The sequence below is a fragment of the Narcine bancroftii genome, chromosome 7 (assembly GCF_036971445.1).
Source record: "Narcine bancroftii isolate sNarBan1 chromosome 7, sNarBan1.hap1, whole genome shotgun sequence".
Taxonomy (NCBI): domain Eukaryota; kingdom Metazoa; phylum Chordata; class Chondrichthyes; order Torpediniformes; family Narcinidae; genus Narcine; species Narcine bancroftii.
The window spans coordinates 183,514,501-183,531,515 of NC_091475.1; the positions used below are offsets into that span (position 1 = coordinate 183,514,501).

Consider the following 17,015-nt stretch of genomic DNA (forward strand, 5'->3'; position numbering starts at 1 on the left):
TTCAATATTATCGGATTTATGTTTCAGATGTGGTCAAGAAGTAGGCTCATTTTTTTCAATCTACTTGGCTATGTTCCAAGGTAAAATCTTTTTTGGATTGACTGAAAATATTCTGGAAAAAATATTAAATGTTTAATTCCCACTTGATCCAATGTTAAAATGATTAGTTTTAAATTATGATTAACTATGTATCAAATTGTATTTCTATGATTAGCTTTAACTATTTCCAGAAAATGCATAGCCATGACTTGGAAATCAGATGTAGATTTAGGAGAGGTAGCATGCTGAATTATGATCTTGTATTCCACTTGGAAAAAAATAATTTATCTAATAAATATAATTTCTTTTAGTAAATATGAAAGTTTGAGAGCTCTCAATAACTCATGCTGGTGGTAATTCTCAGCTCTACAGTTATTGAATTGAGGTTATAGTTGTATTTTTGACATTTTTTTTTCTTTCTTATTGGAGGTTTAGTGTGGTTTGGGTGTGGACAGAGGTAGGGAGAGAGGAAGGGATAAGGAATTTATATACCACATATGTATTTTTTAATATATCTTTAATAATTGTAATTGTGGTTTTAAAACTTTAATAAAATATTCAAAAAATGTTCCATTTATTTGCCTTTGGACGTGATGTCCTCACATATTCTACATTTATTCGCAGGGGATGTGGTGGGAATACACCAGTTGGTGTTTGGCTGGAGGAGGGGAGGAAAAATTTCATTAAAATCAAACAAAACTTTACCTTACAGAAGCCGTCTTCTTGCCCCGAGTAATTTGAAAAGTCTATTAGTTCCAAAAGGATAACTAAAATCAGTTCTATTAAACACTCTTGATACAAAATAACACAGGAGAAGGGCGAGGCTTTTGTAGAAAATGTATACCCCGTGTGAGTGATGCGGCATGAGCCGAGCTCTGCTGAAGGAGGCAGACCTCAGGCTTGCACGCACGGACAAAATGATTGACAGACAGGTCGCCTTGGGACTGGCGGAGCCCGAATTAATAGATGGGACTGAGATCCTGGTGTTGAGCCAGCCTTGATTGACGGGTGGACCCAGGACTAAGGTGAGCCCATATGGACACGTGGTTACATTGGTGGACCAGTGGTTTTGATGCCCCCTTCCCTCCCTTCTGGGCTAAGTCTACTCAGCCTGATGGTTAATCTGTCCCTGTTTGTAGAATACTTTTTTTTAAAAGTAACATCCAAAATTGACTTTTGCATGTGTTGGGATGAATCAAAATGATTTGCTGATCTAAATCATGATTTAGATTCCAGGAGATGTAACAAATTCTCAGGATTCTTAACAATACTATTCCTTAATGGCGAAAGGACATCATTGTCTCCAAACCCTTGCATTGAAAATGATCGTTTCTCGATTAGCCATCGAAGTCCTGTTCTAAGTGCACATTGCATTTACTTCCAGACCACCCCTGACTTTCAGGAATTGTTCTGCCACTGCAGGTGTTTCCAGTCGTGCGGAATCTGCGATATCACGATCGATTTGAGAAGTCACCCGAAGGGCTATGGATTTTAAAGGAAATGTGCTATTATTACAGTAAGACCCAGATGGAACGCATGTCCTCATTCTTAGCACCCCAAACCGCATGGACCCATCCTCTGCCCGCGCGCCCGTGGTGGGAGCAGCGCGTGCCCTCCCTTCCCTTGCCCGGATGGAGCGTGGCCCCCCCTCCCCGTGCACTTGTCACCTGGACACCTGAGACTAACGGGACCGGAGCGATCCTCGCGCGCATGCGCAACCACGCCGACTGCAGCGAGGGGGCGGGCGGAAGATGGCGGAGAAAGTGCTGGGAGCCCGTGGCAGCCGCCACTGAATCATTCGGCATATAAAAAAAATTAAGGAGAAGGGAGAACCCCCCCCCCCCCCACCACCTCAAAAAAAAGGGCAGATGCGTCCTGTGAATGTTAAAGGAGCTGTCGAGTTGGTATTTCCCACCTGCTGGGTGGGGGTTGAATTGTGCTGAGCTTTTTTTTCCAGAATATTCTGCCCCCCCCCCCTCCATTTTGTGTGGCCGTGGTGCAGGTGGATGTGAAAGGCAGGAAAGCTCGGGTCGGAGGACATGGCGAGCGAGAAGCCGGCACCGCCGGTCAACACCCAGCCTGCGGCGGCGGTCGGAGGCGGTCTGGAGCTCGGGACCAAGCTGCAGCCTCCGCCGGCGGCGGAGATGGTGGGGTCGGTGGTCTCCCTCCCCGGAATTAACCCGTCCGTGCCCATCAGAAATATCAAGATGAAGTTCGCCGTGGTCATCGGTCTGATCCAGGTCGGGGAGGTCAGCAACAGGGACATCGTGGAGACGGTGCTCAACCTGGTGAGTCCTGCTCAATCCGCGCCCTTCCTAGAGGGGAGGGGAGAGGGGGGGGGGCTCGCATTTTATCAATGCGAAGGGTGGACGACGTGTCCCAAAATCTCCTCAAGTTAAATGCACCCGAGCGATTGAAGAGAAATAACGGATTCCATACGCCCGCAGAAGATCCGCGCCTTGCCCCATTGGGGTGTTCGAAACCTGCAAGCGCCCCTCAGCTTCTTGCACCCTCGCAACTGCGGGGTGGGATCACTTGATTTAAAGTCATCCTTCTACCACGATATGCCAGTTGTCTGAAAGTTTAATTAGGCAGAACGGGGAAATTACTCCAAGAATGGACCCCTCCTTCCAAAGCCCAGCATTATTTTTCACCCTGAGCTAGTTTTGTTCCAGGATGAGCCGTTTGTGTCTGGAAGTTGCAGTTTGAGTCCCGGGGGTGGGGGTGGAGAGGGAGGAGGGGGGTGGGGGTGGAGAGGGGGGTGGGGGTAGGGTGGGGGTGGAGAGGGAGGAGGGGGGTGGGGGGGGAGAGGGAGGAGAGGGAGGAGGGGGGAGAGGGAGGAGGGGGGAGAGGGAGGAGGGGGGAGAGGGAGGAGGGGGGAGAGGGAGGAGGGGGGAGAGGGAGGAGGGGGGAGAGGGAGGAGGGGGGGAGAGGGAGGAGGGGGGGAGAGGGAGGAGGGGGGGAGAGGGAGGAGGGGGGGAGAGGGAGGAGGGGGGGAGAGGGAGGAGGGGGGGAGAGGGAGGAGGGGGGAGAGGGAGGAGGGGGGAGAGGGAGGAGGGGGGAGAGGGAGGAGGGGGGAGAGGGAGGAGGGGGGAGAGGGAGGAGGGGGGAGAGGGAGGAGGGGGGAGAGGGAGGAGGGGGGAGAGGGAGGAGGGGGGAGAGGGAGGAGGGGGGAGAGGGAGGAGGGGGGAGAGGGAGGAGGGGGGAGAGGGAGGAGGGGGGAGAGGGAGGAGGGGGGAGAGGGAGGAGGGGGGAGAGGGAGGAGGGGGGAGAGGGAGGAGGGGGGAGAGGGAGGAGGGGGGAGAGGGAGGAGGGGGGAGAGGGAGGAGGGGGGAGAGGGAGGAGGGGGGAGAGGGAGGAGGGGGGAGAGGGAGGAGGGGGGAGAGGGAGGAGGGGGGAGAGGGAGGAGGGGGGAGAGGGAGGAGGGGGGAGAGGGAGGAGGGGGGAGAGGGAGGAGGGGGGAGAGGGAGGAGGGGGGAGAGGGAGGAGGGGGGAGAGGGAGGAGGGGGGAGAGGGAGGAGGGGGGAGAGGGAGGAGGGGGGAGAGGGAGGAGGGGGGAGAGGGAGGAGGGGGGAGAGGGAGGAGGGGGGAGAGGGAGGAGGGGGGAGAGGGAGGAGGGGGGAGAGGGAGGAGGGGGGAGAGGGAGGAGGGGGGAGAGGGAGGAGGGGGGAGAGGGAGGAGGGGGGAGAGGGAGGAGGGGGGAGAGGGAGGAGGGGGGAGAGGGAGGAGGGGGGAGAGGGAGGAGGGGGGAGAGGGAGGAGGGGGGAGAGGGAGGAGGGGGGAGAGGGAGGAGGGGGGAGAGGGAGGAGGGGGGAGAGGGAGGAGGGGGGAGAGGGAGGAGGGGGGAGAGGGAGGAGGGGGGAGAGGGAGGAGGGGGGAGAGGGAGGAGGGGGGAGAGGGAGGAGGGGGGAGAGGGAGGAGGGGGGAGAGGGAGGAGGGGGGAGAGGGAGGAGGGGGGAGAGGGAGGAGGGGGGAGAGGGAGGAGGGGGGAGAGGGAGGAGGGGGGAGAGGGAGGAGGGGGGAGAGGGAGGGGGGGGGAGAGGGAGGGGGGTAGGGGGGGAGAGGGAGGAGGGGAGGGGGGTAGGGGGGGAGAGGGAGGAGGGGGGTAGGGGGGGAGAGGGAGGAGGGGGGTGGGGGTAGGGGGGGAGAGGGAGGAGGGGGGTGGGAAGAGAGGGGTGGGGGTAGGGTGGGGGGGAGAGGGAGGAGGGGGGATAGGGGGGGCTGATCCCTCTTGACCAGCGAATAAGATTGGCATCATTTGATTTTCGAGGGATGCTTGAGATTGCAAAGTGTATTGTGATTTATTGAGGTGTGCCTGATACATTTTACAACATTGCTGTTCGTTTGAAATTGACAAATGGTTGCACTCTTCACCTCAACTTTATCATCGCCGCGGACAAGTTCGACATCGTGATTGAGAGAGATCGTCAAACAATCGAGAAACCACAAATTGATTGCTTTGTTATTGATCTTCCTGAACGAGTGGCCACCAGTGTTAAACTTGAAAAGTTTAATTTTTGAATGGGTTATTCTTGAAGACATTTTCCAAAGTTGTTGCCTAAAAATGCAAGTCTCTTGTATTTGAAACAGTATTAACCAATTAACAAATTCAAAACCACTTTCAGTGACTGATAAAATCATATGATCCTGCACCAAGGAGGCTTCTCAGCCCACCTTGATGGCTATAAAGTTGATCACCCTCTGCTGCACTTTTTTTCTGCAGCTCTTTAGTTTTTTTCTCTTGTTTTTTTTCCCCAGTTCCTTTTTGGAATTTATTGAATCTTCTTCCATCACTATTTCAAGAAATAATTTGCCAGTGTTTTTCCCCTTTGAGCCTCTGTTGTCAGTTTTTATTAAATGTGTTCTAGTTGCCAAGTCTGCTACCATTTTAAATATTATTTTGTCATATAATTGAATTTTGTATTCAATTAGAGAGGGAAGAGAATAGATTCAAGAGGCCCTGAAAGCAGAGCTAGTTGAACGGGCAAGGTAGATTAAAGAAACAAATGAGATGCAGTGAAAGAAACTTGAGGAGTTGTATCTCAGAATTTCTTTGAGAAAGATGATAGATGTTAGAAATATTGAAGTTAGTGGAGACAATTATAGGAGGTTCCCCAAAGGTGTTGATGGGTTAAGTGGGTGGGCAGAGATTATGGTAAAATGTGAAAGAGAAAAAATTTCAATGAGTAGATATGTGGTTAACAAAAAAGGATGCTTTTAAATTTTAAAAGCATATAGTTGTGCAAACAGGTGGCAAACTAGAAGATTGGACAAAATAGGACACAACATCAATAAAAGATTGAAGGATTAGTAAAAAAAATAAACTGGTGTACAAGATGAAACTAACCCAAAATATAAAAACATATGGGTTTCTGATTATATTTAAATATAATTAATAAATTGAAAGTTAGTATGGTGAATTAGCAATGGAAAACCAGAAGATGGCAGATGAAATAAACAAATTTTTGTATCAAGTTAAATCTAGAAATAGCAGTAAATCAAGATTTATAAGGCAGGGAAGAACTTGAAGAAGGTTGCCAGGCACTGAGATAATTTTTGGAGCTGTGTCTTGATAGATTTCATCCCAACATCTTGAAAGAAGGGATAAGGAAGTGAAAATTGTTTTTAATTTTCCAAAATTCCCTGGACTTGGAGAAGGCTACATGGGGTTGACAAATAACAATTGCGACACTTTTATTGATAAAGAGAGTGACAGAAATCAGGAAAATTATTAGGTTAGTATGAAATACTGTACTTTATACCAGGCTATTGGAAAAACAAATGTAATTTAGCAGTTAATTTGGTTTTGCGAAATGTGAATCCTGCTTCAACAATTTATTGACATTCTTTGAAGAAGTAATGTGGTATGGATGCATTGTGCTTCAATTTCCAAAGATTTTTGATCATGTGCTGTGGTAAAAAGTTATTTCAGAAAGTTAAAGCTGATGTTACAGAAGGTGATGTATTGTGGATACAAAATGAGCTTAATAACTGGAAACAGTAGATATAAATGGGTAATTCTTTGAATTGGCAAGATGTAATATGTGGTGTTTCGCAGAGTTTGGTGCTGTGGTCTTTTACATTGCACAACGAGTATGTAAATTAGTAAATTTGCAGATGATAGAAGTATTGAAGTTAGTGGAGACAAGATTATAGGAGGTTCCACAAAGGTGTTGATGGGTTAAGTGGGTGGGCAGAGATCTGAAAATTATGATAAAATGCGAAGCTGTGAATTTTGGTCGAGAATTTTTTTGACCTAAATGAAATATTGCACAGCTGAGATGCATCTGGGCACCTCGTATCCCGGAAGATTCAGCAAGTAATTAAGAATGTTATGGTTTCTTGGAGAATCAAATAAACAAGGAGGTAATGGGCAATCATGAGACCAACTCTGAGTACTGTGTGCAGTGATGGTTTCATTTAAGGAAGGCTGCAAATGATTTGGAATGACAGGGTATGGTACCCACCTGTTTCAAATAGAAATCAATTATACCAATGCCTAAGAAGAGGGGTAACTGCTGAAATGACTAACGACCAGTGGTACTCACATCTGCAGTGATGGTGTTTTGAGAGGCTGGTGTAGAAGCATATCAGATCCTACCTGAGCATCGACATGGATCTGTTTCAACTTGTCTACTGCAGCAACAGATCTATGGCATATGCCATCTCACTGGATCAATACAAAATCCTGGAATACCTAGACAGGCATTTATCAGGTTGCTTTTTATTGATTGCATTTGGGTATTCAACACCATCATTCATTCAAAACTAATCCGTAACCTTCAAGATCTGGGCCTGAATATTTCACTGTGTAATTGAATCTTGGATTTCCTCACCTCCAAACCCCAATTAGTGTGGATTGGCAAGAACATCTCACCCACAATCTCCATCAGCACTGGAGCATCACAGGGATATGTACTTCGCTCTCTGATCTACTAGCTTTACACCTATAAACTGTGTGGCTCAGTACAACAACACCACCATTTACAAATTTGGCTGACAATACCACAGTAATGGGCTATATAAAAACGGACATTGAGTCAGCATAAAGGTGGGAGCCTGAAAACTTGGTTGAATCATGTACGAACAACAATCTCTCACTCAATGTCACCAAATCCAAGGAGCTGATTGTAGACTTTAGGAAAGGAAAACCAGAGGTGTATGATCCAGTGATCAATGAGGGATGAGAGATGGACAGGGAGCAAATATTAATTCCTGGGAGTCACCATCTTGGAGGACCTTGGCATTGTTTAAAAATTCTAGAAATGCGCAAATTATTTTGCATATATTTCTACTGGATCGCTATGTGTGCATTGTGATCTGGAGATTTGCTGTTTAGTTTGTATATGTGCAATCAGATAACAATCAATTTCAACAAGAAAATCTACATGGAATGCTGCCATCAGGTCCACATCTGTTCTCACTGCTACCATCAGGAAAGATGATTATGGCACAAAACTCACCACCAGTTCAAGATCAGTTGCTACCCCTCCACTACCAGAATTCTGAACAGCAAACTCAATCATTTAAAGACTGAATGTTGCAGTCAGTTTGTTTACATTTCATTCTTTGTTTACATTTCTTGAGTGTAGTTTACAGTAGAAATTCTGCCTGGCCCACAGGAAAAAGAATCTCATGGTTGTATGTGATGTCATGTATAAATACATTTGAAATTGTCTAAAGATTGGGTTGTTTAGAATATTGGGGTTGGGGGGGGGGGGGGGGAAGGATTAAAATGTTAAGTATCTTGAGGACAAAGTGGATCTGGAAAGAACGTTTACATTTGTGGGAGAATCTGAAACTTAGAAACATCATTTTTTAAAAAGTTGCCTTTTTTTTGACATTAGACAATTTTGAAACTCTTTAGAACACTCTTGTTAAAGAATAGTGAAAGTGGAGCCTTTTAATATTTTAAATGTAGAAATTAGGCTTGTATCAGAAGGATTATCCTGAAAGGGAATTTGATTGAATCAGAAGATCCTTCATTGTTCTCAAAGGGTGGTTGAAGTAGTCTTTGAATTCTGTTAAAGTAGAGGTGGGTATATTTTTTTAGAATAGTTACTATGGTTAGACTGGAACTCCGAGTTGAAGTTAAAATCAGATCAGTCATGATCTTTAGGCGGCACAGTTGGCGTAGTGGTTAGTGCAACGCCTTTACAGTGCCAGTGATCGGAACTGGGGTCTGTAAGGAGTTTGTTCTCTCCTTACTGCGTGTTTTCCCCGGGGGCTCTGGTTTCCTCCTCCCTTCAAAATGTACCGGGGTATAGGTTAATTGGGTGTAAATTGTGTGGCACAGACTCTTGGGCCAAAATGGCCTGTTACTGTGCTGTATGTCTAAATTAAATTAAATCTTATTCAATGGCGAAAAAGGCTTGTACTGTTTGTCTTATTGATGCTACTAAGTTATCTGTATGTAAAGCTACAATTATCAAAAGGTTTGGAACATTTTCTCTACATTTCACTTTCAATGATATTTTCTGACCCAGATATCATTCCCGTAAATGTGTCCTGTTCTTTCTCTCATGCATTGATATTCTTCCCAAATTTTTGTCTTCAGAAAGGCACAATTCTTCGGCTGGGGATTGGCTTGTTTTTGTTTTGTAAAGGCTTTTGTATTTCAAGCCTTTAGTTGTAAAACTTACAATGCTGAATTATAATACAGGTACCTCCCGACTTACTACTATAATTTGGACTGAAGGATCTGTGTCTTGAAATTGATGCAAGTCAGAATTTTGCCCATGCACATGGTGTCTTAAAGCAAACTTTTTAATCAAATCTTTTTTTCATCATAGATTTGACACCTTTAAAGCTTCCTGAATTATGGGCCTTAATGTTGCAGTACCTCCTACCAGATGGCAGAAGGGTGAACAGTTTACTTGAGGAGTGTGTGGAGTCCTTCACAATGTTTATTGCCTTTATCCTGCATTGAGTGTTGTAGATGTCCTTCACAGTAGGAAGAAAGCCCCCAATGATCTTCTGCTGACTTCACTATCTTCTGCAGGATCTTGCGGTCCAAGGAGGTACAGCTATCAAACCAGGCAGTGATGCAGTTGCATCACTTGATGTTCTTGATACATCATCTGTAGAATGAAGTGAGGATTGGGGGGCGGGAGGGTGGTGTGGGAGACAAATTTTCCTCAGCCTTTGCAGGAAGTAGAGGCACTGCTAGGTTTTATTGGCCATGGACCAGGTGAGATTCTTTGCCAAGTGCAATCCAAGGAACCTGTCACTCTTGACGACCTCAGTGGTGGAGCTGTCAATGGTCAGTGGAGTGAAGTCCCTCTGGGGCATCCTGAAGTTGACGACCTCAATGGTGGAGCCATCAATGGTCAGTGAAGCCCCATGACGAGTGTCTTGAAGCACTTCATGATGATGGGCGTGAGTGCAACAGAACGGATGACTTCTTTGGCATAGGGACAATGGTGGCAGCTTTGAAGCATATTAAGTCCATGGTGCTTCTCATAGAGATGTTAAAGATGTCAATGAAAACATCTGCTAGCTAAGCCGCACATCCCCTGAGCACTCTGCCGGGATGTTATCCTTTCCAGCAGCTTTCCATGAATTGACCTTGCCAAGTTCACTCTTCATGTCGGCCACTGCAAGACACAGAACCTGATCGTTTGGAGGATAGGCAGTCTTCTTTGCAGCAAAGTCATTTTTCACCTCAAAACGTGTGTAGAAGTTGTTCAGTTCATCTGCAAAAGCAGAAGGTGTAGTCTTGTGGTTGGTGATATCTTGGATGGCCTTCCACACGTCACATGTCCTTGTGGTCCAGGAAGTGGATGTGCATGTGCTGGATATGTGCATGCTTTTCTTCCCTGATGGCCATGGACATCTTGGGTTTTACATAGCTAGGGTTACCTTGTTGTCCACTCTGAAGGCAGCATCTCAGTTCCTGAGCAGTCACACACCGCCGCAGTCATCCATGGCTTCTGATTGGAGTGAGGTATGATGGTCTTGGATACAGTGACATCATCCGAAGGCTCCCTGGGGTCACTGGACCCTGGGGTCGCTGGAATTGCTTCTTTAACTTGTTTGTTTAAATTTCGCCAATTGCTCATTTCGCCAGACAATCTCAAATGAACTTTGTTATTGTTACCTTTGCAGTTTGCCATTGTTGAATTTTGTGTTATTTGTAAATTTTGAAGTTGTATTGTGAAATGCAAATCCACGACAATCAAGCAAAGCCAACTATCAATTCCTCAGATACAATAAAACCCCTGGTATCCAGTACCTACTGCAATTGGTAGATGCCGGATAAATGAATTTTCTGTTTGCTTGAGGATGTGTAGTGCCTGATTGGTAAACTAACAGTGAGGTGTGCCAATTTTAAACTTCCGTAGTTTTTAACCTACTTTATTTTCTGTAGCTTCTTTTGCCGATTGCTGGAATTCTAGATAATGGATTTTACAGGGGCGGCGCAGATAGCATAGTGGTTAGTGCAATGCTGTTACATTGCCTGCACTTGGGACCAGGCTTCGATTCCCACGCTGTCTAAAGAGTTTGTACGTTGTCTCCATGTCTGCGTGGTTTCCTCTGGGGGTTCTGGTTTTCTCCCACCTTTTCGAAACCTACTGGGGTGTTGTCAGTTAATTCTATGTAGTTGGGTGGCACAGGCTGTTACTGTGCTGTTTGTCTAAATTAAAAAATTGTATATCTACTGTATTCATCCTTTCACTTGAACAAAGGAACAAATTGGTGTTATGGTTAACATAGAAGTTAGTGCAATGCTCTTGCAGCTCCAGCGACAGGGGTTTGAATCCGGTGCTGTCTGCAGGGAGCTTGTATGTTCTACTGAATCTGTATAGGTTTTCCCTGGGTTCTCCAATTTCCTCTCACGTTCCAAATACTTGGCAGGATTGGTAGGTTAATTTTGTGTATCGGTTGGCACGAGCTCTTGGGCTGGAAGGGCCTGTTACTGTGCAGTATCTTGACGTTAAATTAAAAAAAAACATTAATTTCCTATTTTATTTTCTTGGCTATTTTAGACCACAGATTTCTAGGACTTTATTTTTGCAGTCATTTCTTCAGGTTTTTCAAAGACTGTCATAAATTTATCTTTAATATATCTGTATTGATATTTGATTTCATACTTAAGTACCAATTAGTTTTGTCTTTGTTAGAAGATTTTGAGCACTGGCATTTGTGGTTTTTCATTTGATCTCTTCCTTTAGAACAGAATCTTATCATGTTATCCTCTTGCACCTTCCTGTTGCCGAGATAGATTGGAAAATCATGGCCAGATCTTCATGATTTCCATCTATTTGTCAATAGTTAGTCGAGGCCACATTTGTGCAGAATTTTGTATTTGAAATTGGAGAAATTCTTCATATGCAGCAAACTAAATTGGAATGAATGGGGATCACATTTTTTACCCCATTATCATTCAGCGTATTCACAGTATTAAATGGGGTTGAAAGAATGGATTCTGGTTATGTTCAGGAAAAAGATGCGACATTGAAAATAACTGGAGATGATATTAAAAAAAAATAGATGATATTTTTAAAACTCATTTGTGTCTGGATTCCTAGCCTCTGTATTGAGTACCATCATTTCATCAACCTCTCCAATTGCTTTTTTTTTGAAGCCCACCTCCACCAGCCATTTTTGTATTTGATTGAACTCTGTCTTCCCTAAACCAACCCCCCCAAAAAAACTATTCTAAAATCCTATTCTATTGTTAAGCTCTGTCCTGATGAAATAGACTTTGTAAGTGGTTTTTGTTTTCCCCATGTCTGTGTGGTTTCCTCCAGGGGCTCCTCCCACCACTTGCGTCATTTCATTAGCGATAATCATTGATTCCTTTCTTCTTGGGCTTGAAACACATGGATCATGATAGAGCTCTCTCATGCATTTTCAGGGATTCCAATTCCAGTCTAACTCGGATAATTGAAATTCTCCATGATCTCTGCCCTTTAGTTTTTGAATTTTATTATTTGTTTGAAAGTTTACCCTCTGTCCTTGGATTTTATTTGATGCACATTCAAACTCAACACATAATTCCTCAATAATGTCATAGTTTATTTGATCAATTCTATAATGATCACTCTACCTTTGTCCTTGAATACTGTGGAACATGGTTTCTGATCTTCACTTACTTTTGTTCCATTATCTCTGGATAAACTCAATTTATGGCTACACCTCTGTACCTTTGGCACAGAAAATGATATGGATTTGCACACTGGCTTCCAATCCATGTTCAGTTTCACATTGGCTTATTTTAACTCCTAATTCTGAATTGTTGTTTATCTTTTCTGATTCTCTGCAGTTGGTTTCTCCTGTTTTGTGTTTCATCCTCTGTCACATTAGCTTAAACCATTTTTAAAAATGAGAGCATGCAGAACCTCAAGAAGTTGTGATAATTTTGGGGTGGGGATTATGGGATGCAGTTGAGCACCAAATAGTTATTAGATGAGAGAGTTGTTTAAGATCTGAAATATTTTACCAGAAGAACTGAATTGAACTTTAATATGAAATGTTAGCTGTATTTCTCAGAATGCTACTGGACCTAATGGATACATCTACGTTTTGAGCTTTGTAAATTCCTTCCAAGTTCCAGGAATCAGACAAGGAATCACCACCCATTTTCTTTTTTATCCTGTTAGTTTCTACCTGACCATAACTGCTGGTCTGTTTTATTTTCATCACAAAGTGTTATAACACTTTATATCTTCTTTGCCTTGGCATCTTTGAGGCAATTAACTATATTGGTTTGAGGTGAGTAGTTAAAAAATAAATTCTCTGAACACCTGAAGGATGCAACCCTACAACTATTGTTTTGGTCTTTCCATACAATCCTTTCTCTGTTGTCGAATGCTGCAGTATCAGAATGTTGACATTCCCATTGAAATGGACCAAACTTTGTCGGTTAATGCTGGCAGTTCCGAACACAATCACCAGCATTTTCCTAAATAAAAGCGAGCAAGTTTGGGACTTCTGTACACGTTCAAGAAGCCCTTCTGGTGAGGATTTGTGATTCTGATCCTCTCATCGTCCAGTCGCACATTGCAAAGTTGCAGCATTGCTCCAATGCTGATTCTAAGGAATCCAGGAGGCAATGCAACAATTGCTTTTTTAAAAAAAATTAAATAGTTTTTTTGTGAAATGTTTGTCAAAGTTATCAAAACTCTGAATAGTCCCAACATTTACAATCTATAAAGCCATGAGGTGTTTTATAGCCAACAGGCAAAACCCCTTTGTCTCAGCTGTTTTATGGCTTGTTCTATCCTCGTAAATGACAATATTTATTTATGGTACTGCTAATGTTTTGGCAAGTTTACTTCAAACCTATGCTTCTTGATCCACAAAAATATTATGTTGTGCATGTGTGTTATTATTGTCTGCAATTTCGGGGTTAATAACCTGATGTGTCTCCACAAATATTGCTAGATCTGTTGCATATGTTCTTTCAGACTCTCTACAATAGTAGAATTTGTTGTTTTTGTACAGTTTAAAAAGTTTTCCTATTTTGGTCTATTTGTTCTCTAGATACTTTTATTTCTTTGTTCTCTTCCATGTATTTGCACTTGTGCAACATATCTTTCCCACTGTTTTTGCCATCCTATTTTCCTGCATATTGGGGATTTTAGAGCATAGGATTGGAGGTCAGTCCACAGCAGTAGAGAGGATCACTGGCCCCCCCCACCCCACCCCCCCAATTGACATGATCTACTGGGATCATTGACTGAAGAGGTCTTGCAAAATCATTAAGGACCCCTGTCATCCTGCACACAGCATCTTCCAGCAACTCCTGCTGGGAAAAAGATACAGAAGTATCAGAGTCAGAACCAACAGGCTGAGAAACAGCTTCTTCCCACAGGCAGTGAGACTGCTGAATGACTGATGAAATGCTCATACAATCCCTCCAAGGCTACTATTTACAGGTATGCGCCCCTTAATGTCTGTTCAGACAACTTTTGACTGCATATATGAGCATGGTCCCATAATTATTCAGTTATTGCGGGCACGTCTGCAGTAATTTAGAAAAAAGTGATCGCCAGCTAAAGGAAATTGTATGCTGTATACCCAAACTAATCCCACTTCCCCGCTTTCTGCCCACAACTCTGTGTTGGTCTCCACACTGATCCCTTTTCAGGATCTAAAGAAATAGTTACGTTTGGATTCAACCTTAATTTTGCCATATGTATTATTGAATAATCTACCTAGGTTTGGGTAGCTTAAAAGTCTCACCAGAACTGGTCTTGGTCTCTGTTCACTGGCTCTTCTGGATCCGAGTATCCAATGAGCTCTCTCGCTGCATTTTTTTTTCCCAAACAAGTCTTCCAGCACTTGTGGGATCCATTTTTGAAAAAAGTTCACTGGGTCTCTTCCTTTGATTCCTTCCTTAAGTCCAATAATTTAGACTTTATTCCATCGACTAAAGTTCTCCATCTGGTCAATTTTGTCATCCTGCCCTTGTTTAACCGACTCCCATTCTTTGGCTTTTTTCCCCCAAAGCCTCGGGTTTTTCTTGCGTTTTTGTCAATTTAGTCTCTGCTCGACCCATTCTCTCCACCAGGTCTTTAACAATTTATTTTATTTCGATCATTTTCTCCATCATATCTCTCATTACAGTTTCAACACTTATGAATTGCTTATTCAGATTCTCCATTTTTTTTCCAGGATGATACTCAATTCTTGTTCTGATTTCCCCAATTTTACCTGTTTCTGCTGGACCTGTCGCCATTTTTGCACCACTCTCTTTCGGACTGTCACTAGATGTTCCCGGTTGAATAGGAACTTCTTCAATCTTTGGTTGCCTTGGATTCTTCATGCTAGTTTTATCCATTTTTGATGAAGTAAATCTTGATTTTTAAGTTTTGATTGTCTTTTTAATACTATTTCTGAAAGCTAGCCACCAATATTGTCAAGGCCAAAGATGTAGTACAGCAGTCAACATAGTCCAAAAATTCAACTGCATTAACTTTACAAATGTGGTGTCTATAAAAGCTGGCTCTGTGGTAAAGAGAAAGCTTGCAGACGCTGTGATTATAGTTAAAAACACAAAAATGCTGGAGGAACTCACCAGGTAACATGATCCTCAGGATGTTTCTGGCTTGAGCCCTTCAAGAAATGAGCAAAATCAGGCAGGCAACTGAATAAAAAGGTGGAGGAGGAAGGAAGGAAGAAAGACTAACAGGTAAAAGACCTTTATTGCATTGGGAGGACAGGAGGGGAAAGGTGAGAATTCATTGGGAGAGGTTCTGTAAATGCTGTGCTTGAGGAAAGGAGACAGAGAAAGGGAAAGAGAGCGAGAGGAAAAGAGACATGGGGCGGGTAGGTGTGGAATGGGTTGCAGCTAACAGAAACTGAAGAAATTAATGTGAATGCCATCTGGTTGGAGGGTGCTCAGACAGAATTGGAGGTGGTCTCAATCTGCCTTTGCATGAGAATGGAGAGATACTTGCATTAATGTGGGAATGGGGTGAGGAATTGAAGTGAGTTGCCACTGGGATATCCCTGCTATTGTAGGAGGCAGAGCGAAGGTGCGCAACAAAGCAATTTCTTGGCCTGTGTCAAGCCTCTCTGATGTAGAGGAGGCCATGGATGCAGTCGTTGACCCCTGTAGATTCATAAGTGAAGGTTGCTTCACTTGGAAGATCTTTTTGGGACCTGAATAGTGGTGAGGAAGGAGATGTGGGCTCAAATGTAGCATTTCTTGTGGTCGCAGTGATAGGTATCAGGTTTGGTGGGGGGGGGGGGGGGGGTAGCAATTAGTGGAATGAAAGTCTTTCTTCCTGACATCACAAAGCTTTTCACTTTTTACTAGACAAAGCATTCACTTGTCTGGATGAGTGGTGAAGTGCCAACAGTTTTCAAGGAACTTGACACCTTCCTACTCAAAAGTAGTCCACTTAATTGGAATTACATTAACTATACTAAAAATTAATGTCAACTGCTACCAGTGTGGTATGCTCCATTCCACTCTGACCTCTCTGACAGGTCCACTGAAATCAATGAGGCAAAGAAGGGTAAAAGGCATATGGTTTTGTCGATTATCTAAATTGAGCACCATCCTGACTAGCTTCCTTCATCCATCTGAGTTTGAATTTTGGGGTTCTTTCCTGACCAGCTCTATGGGAGTAAGGATAGTTTAGGTGGTGGCTAGATTCCAAAAATAAAAAAAATTGTATTTACTGTTTATTTTAAAAAAAACTGGAGCTGACCAGATTTTTTTGAAAAAAAAATCTCAATCGCTGTTTTGGTTGTACCATATGAAATATATTAATTTAGTTTTGTGTTAAATGTTACTGTCATTTATGAAATAAATATTATGGCTTTAACAAATTGACCAAAAATTGAATGAATATTCATTTATTCAACCACTATGAGCATTTCAAAATTACCTGAAGTGCAGAGAAGCTCTGGATACATTGTAATGAGTTGAACAATTATTCCAAGGAAATGTGAACAATACATTTGAATATTCATGTAAATTTCTGGAAAATAGAAGTCTCTCACAAATGACAATAGATTTGCAGTCAAAGTGAAATGATTATTGAATATTATCTAAATGTGAACATATTGTATTTTCTTCAACAGTATTATGAGTTTTTTAGTTACCTTCAGTTTTAAAGATTATTCGAAGGTTGAGCAATTAATTAATTGAGAAGTGATAATTATGGAATATACAGGCCTGCACCGCTTAATGTCTACAATGCATTCTGTGAAATTGGGCATTATGCGAACACCACTGTATATACTTAGCATACTGAACTTGAGCAAAATTAACCTGTTTAATATTTTCTCTTTTAAACTTTTATGTGAACACCTTCTTAGCCTATATCACATAATTTAACAAAGGATCTGGATCATCCACGTCACTGTTCTCAACTTCCTCATAATATTCCACTAAAAGAATTTCAGGTTGAATAATAAACTGTCACTCTAATGCATGAAGGACCTAGGTGAGGCTCTTTTTGGGAAGGTGTTGGCTTCTTCAGGAATATTTCCAGTGTGGTTTGCCTAGCTTTCTT

General features: G+C 43.2%; 1 protein-coding gene across 24 annotated transcripts in view; it reads left to right on the forward strand.

Annotated features, from left to right (window-relative positions):
- nbeaa (neurobeachin a) overlaps positions 1–17,015 on the forward strand; it is a 1,045,297-nt gene that overhangs the window by 307,319 nt on the left and 720,963 nt on the right. For 23 of the 24 annotated variants that reach the window (XM_069891655.1, XM_069891654.1, XM_069891651.1 and 20 more), the window contains one exon: positions 1,462–2,327. In XM_069891655.1, coding sequence (XP_069747756.1) covers positions 2,079–2,327 — 249 coding nt within the window. In that variant the 5' untranslated portion in view covers positions 1,462–2,078. Of the gene's footprint in view, positions 1–24; positions 81–1,461; positions 2,328–17,015 lie in introns of those variants that run through there. The other variant, XM_069891657.1, reaches the window with a different exon arrangement.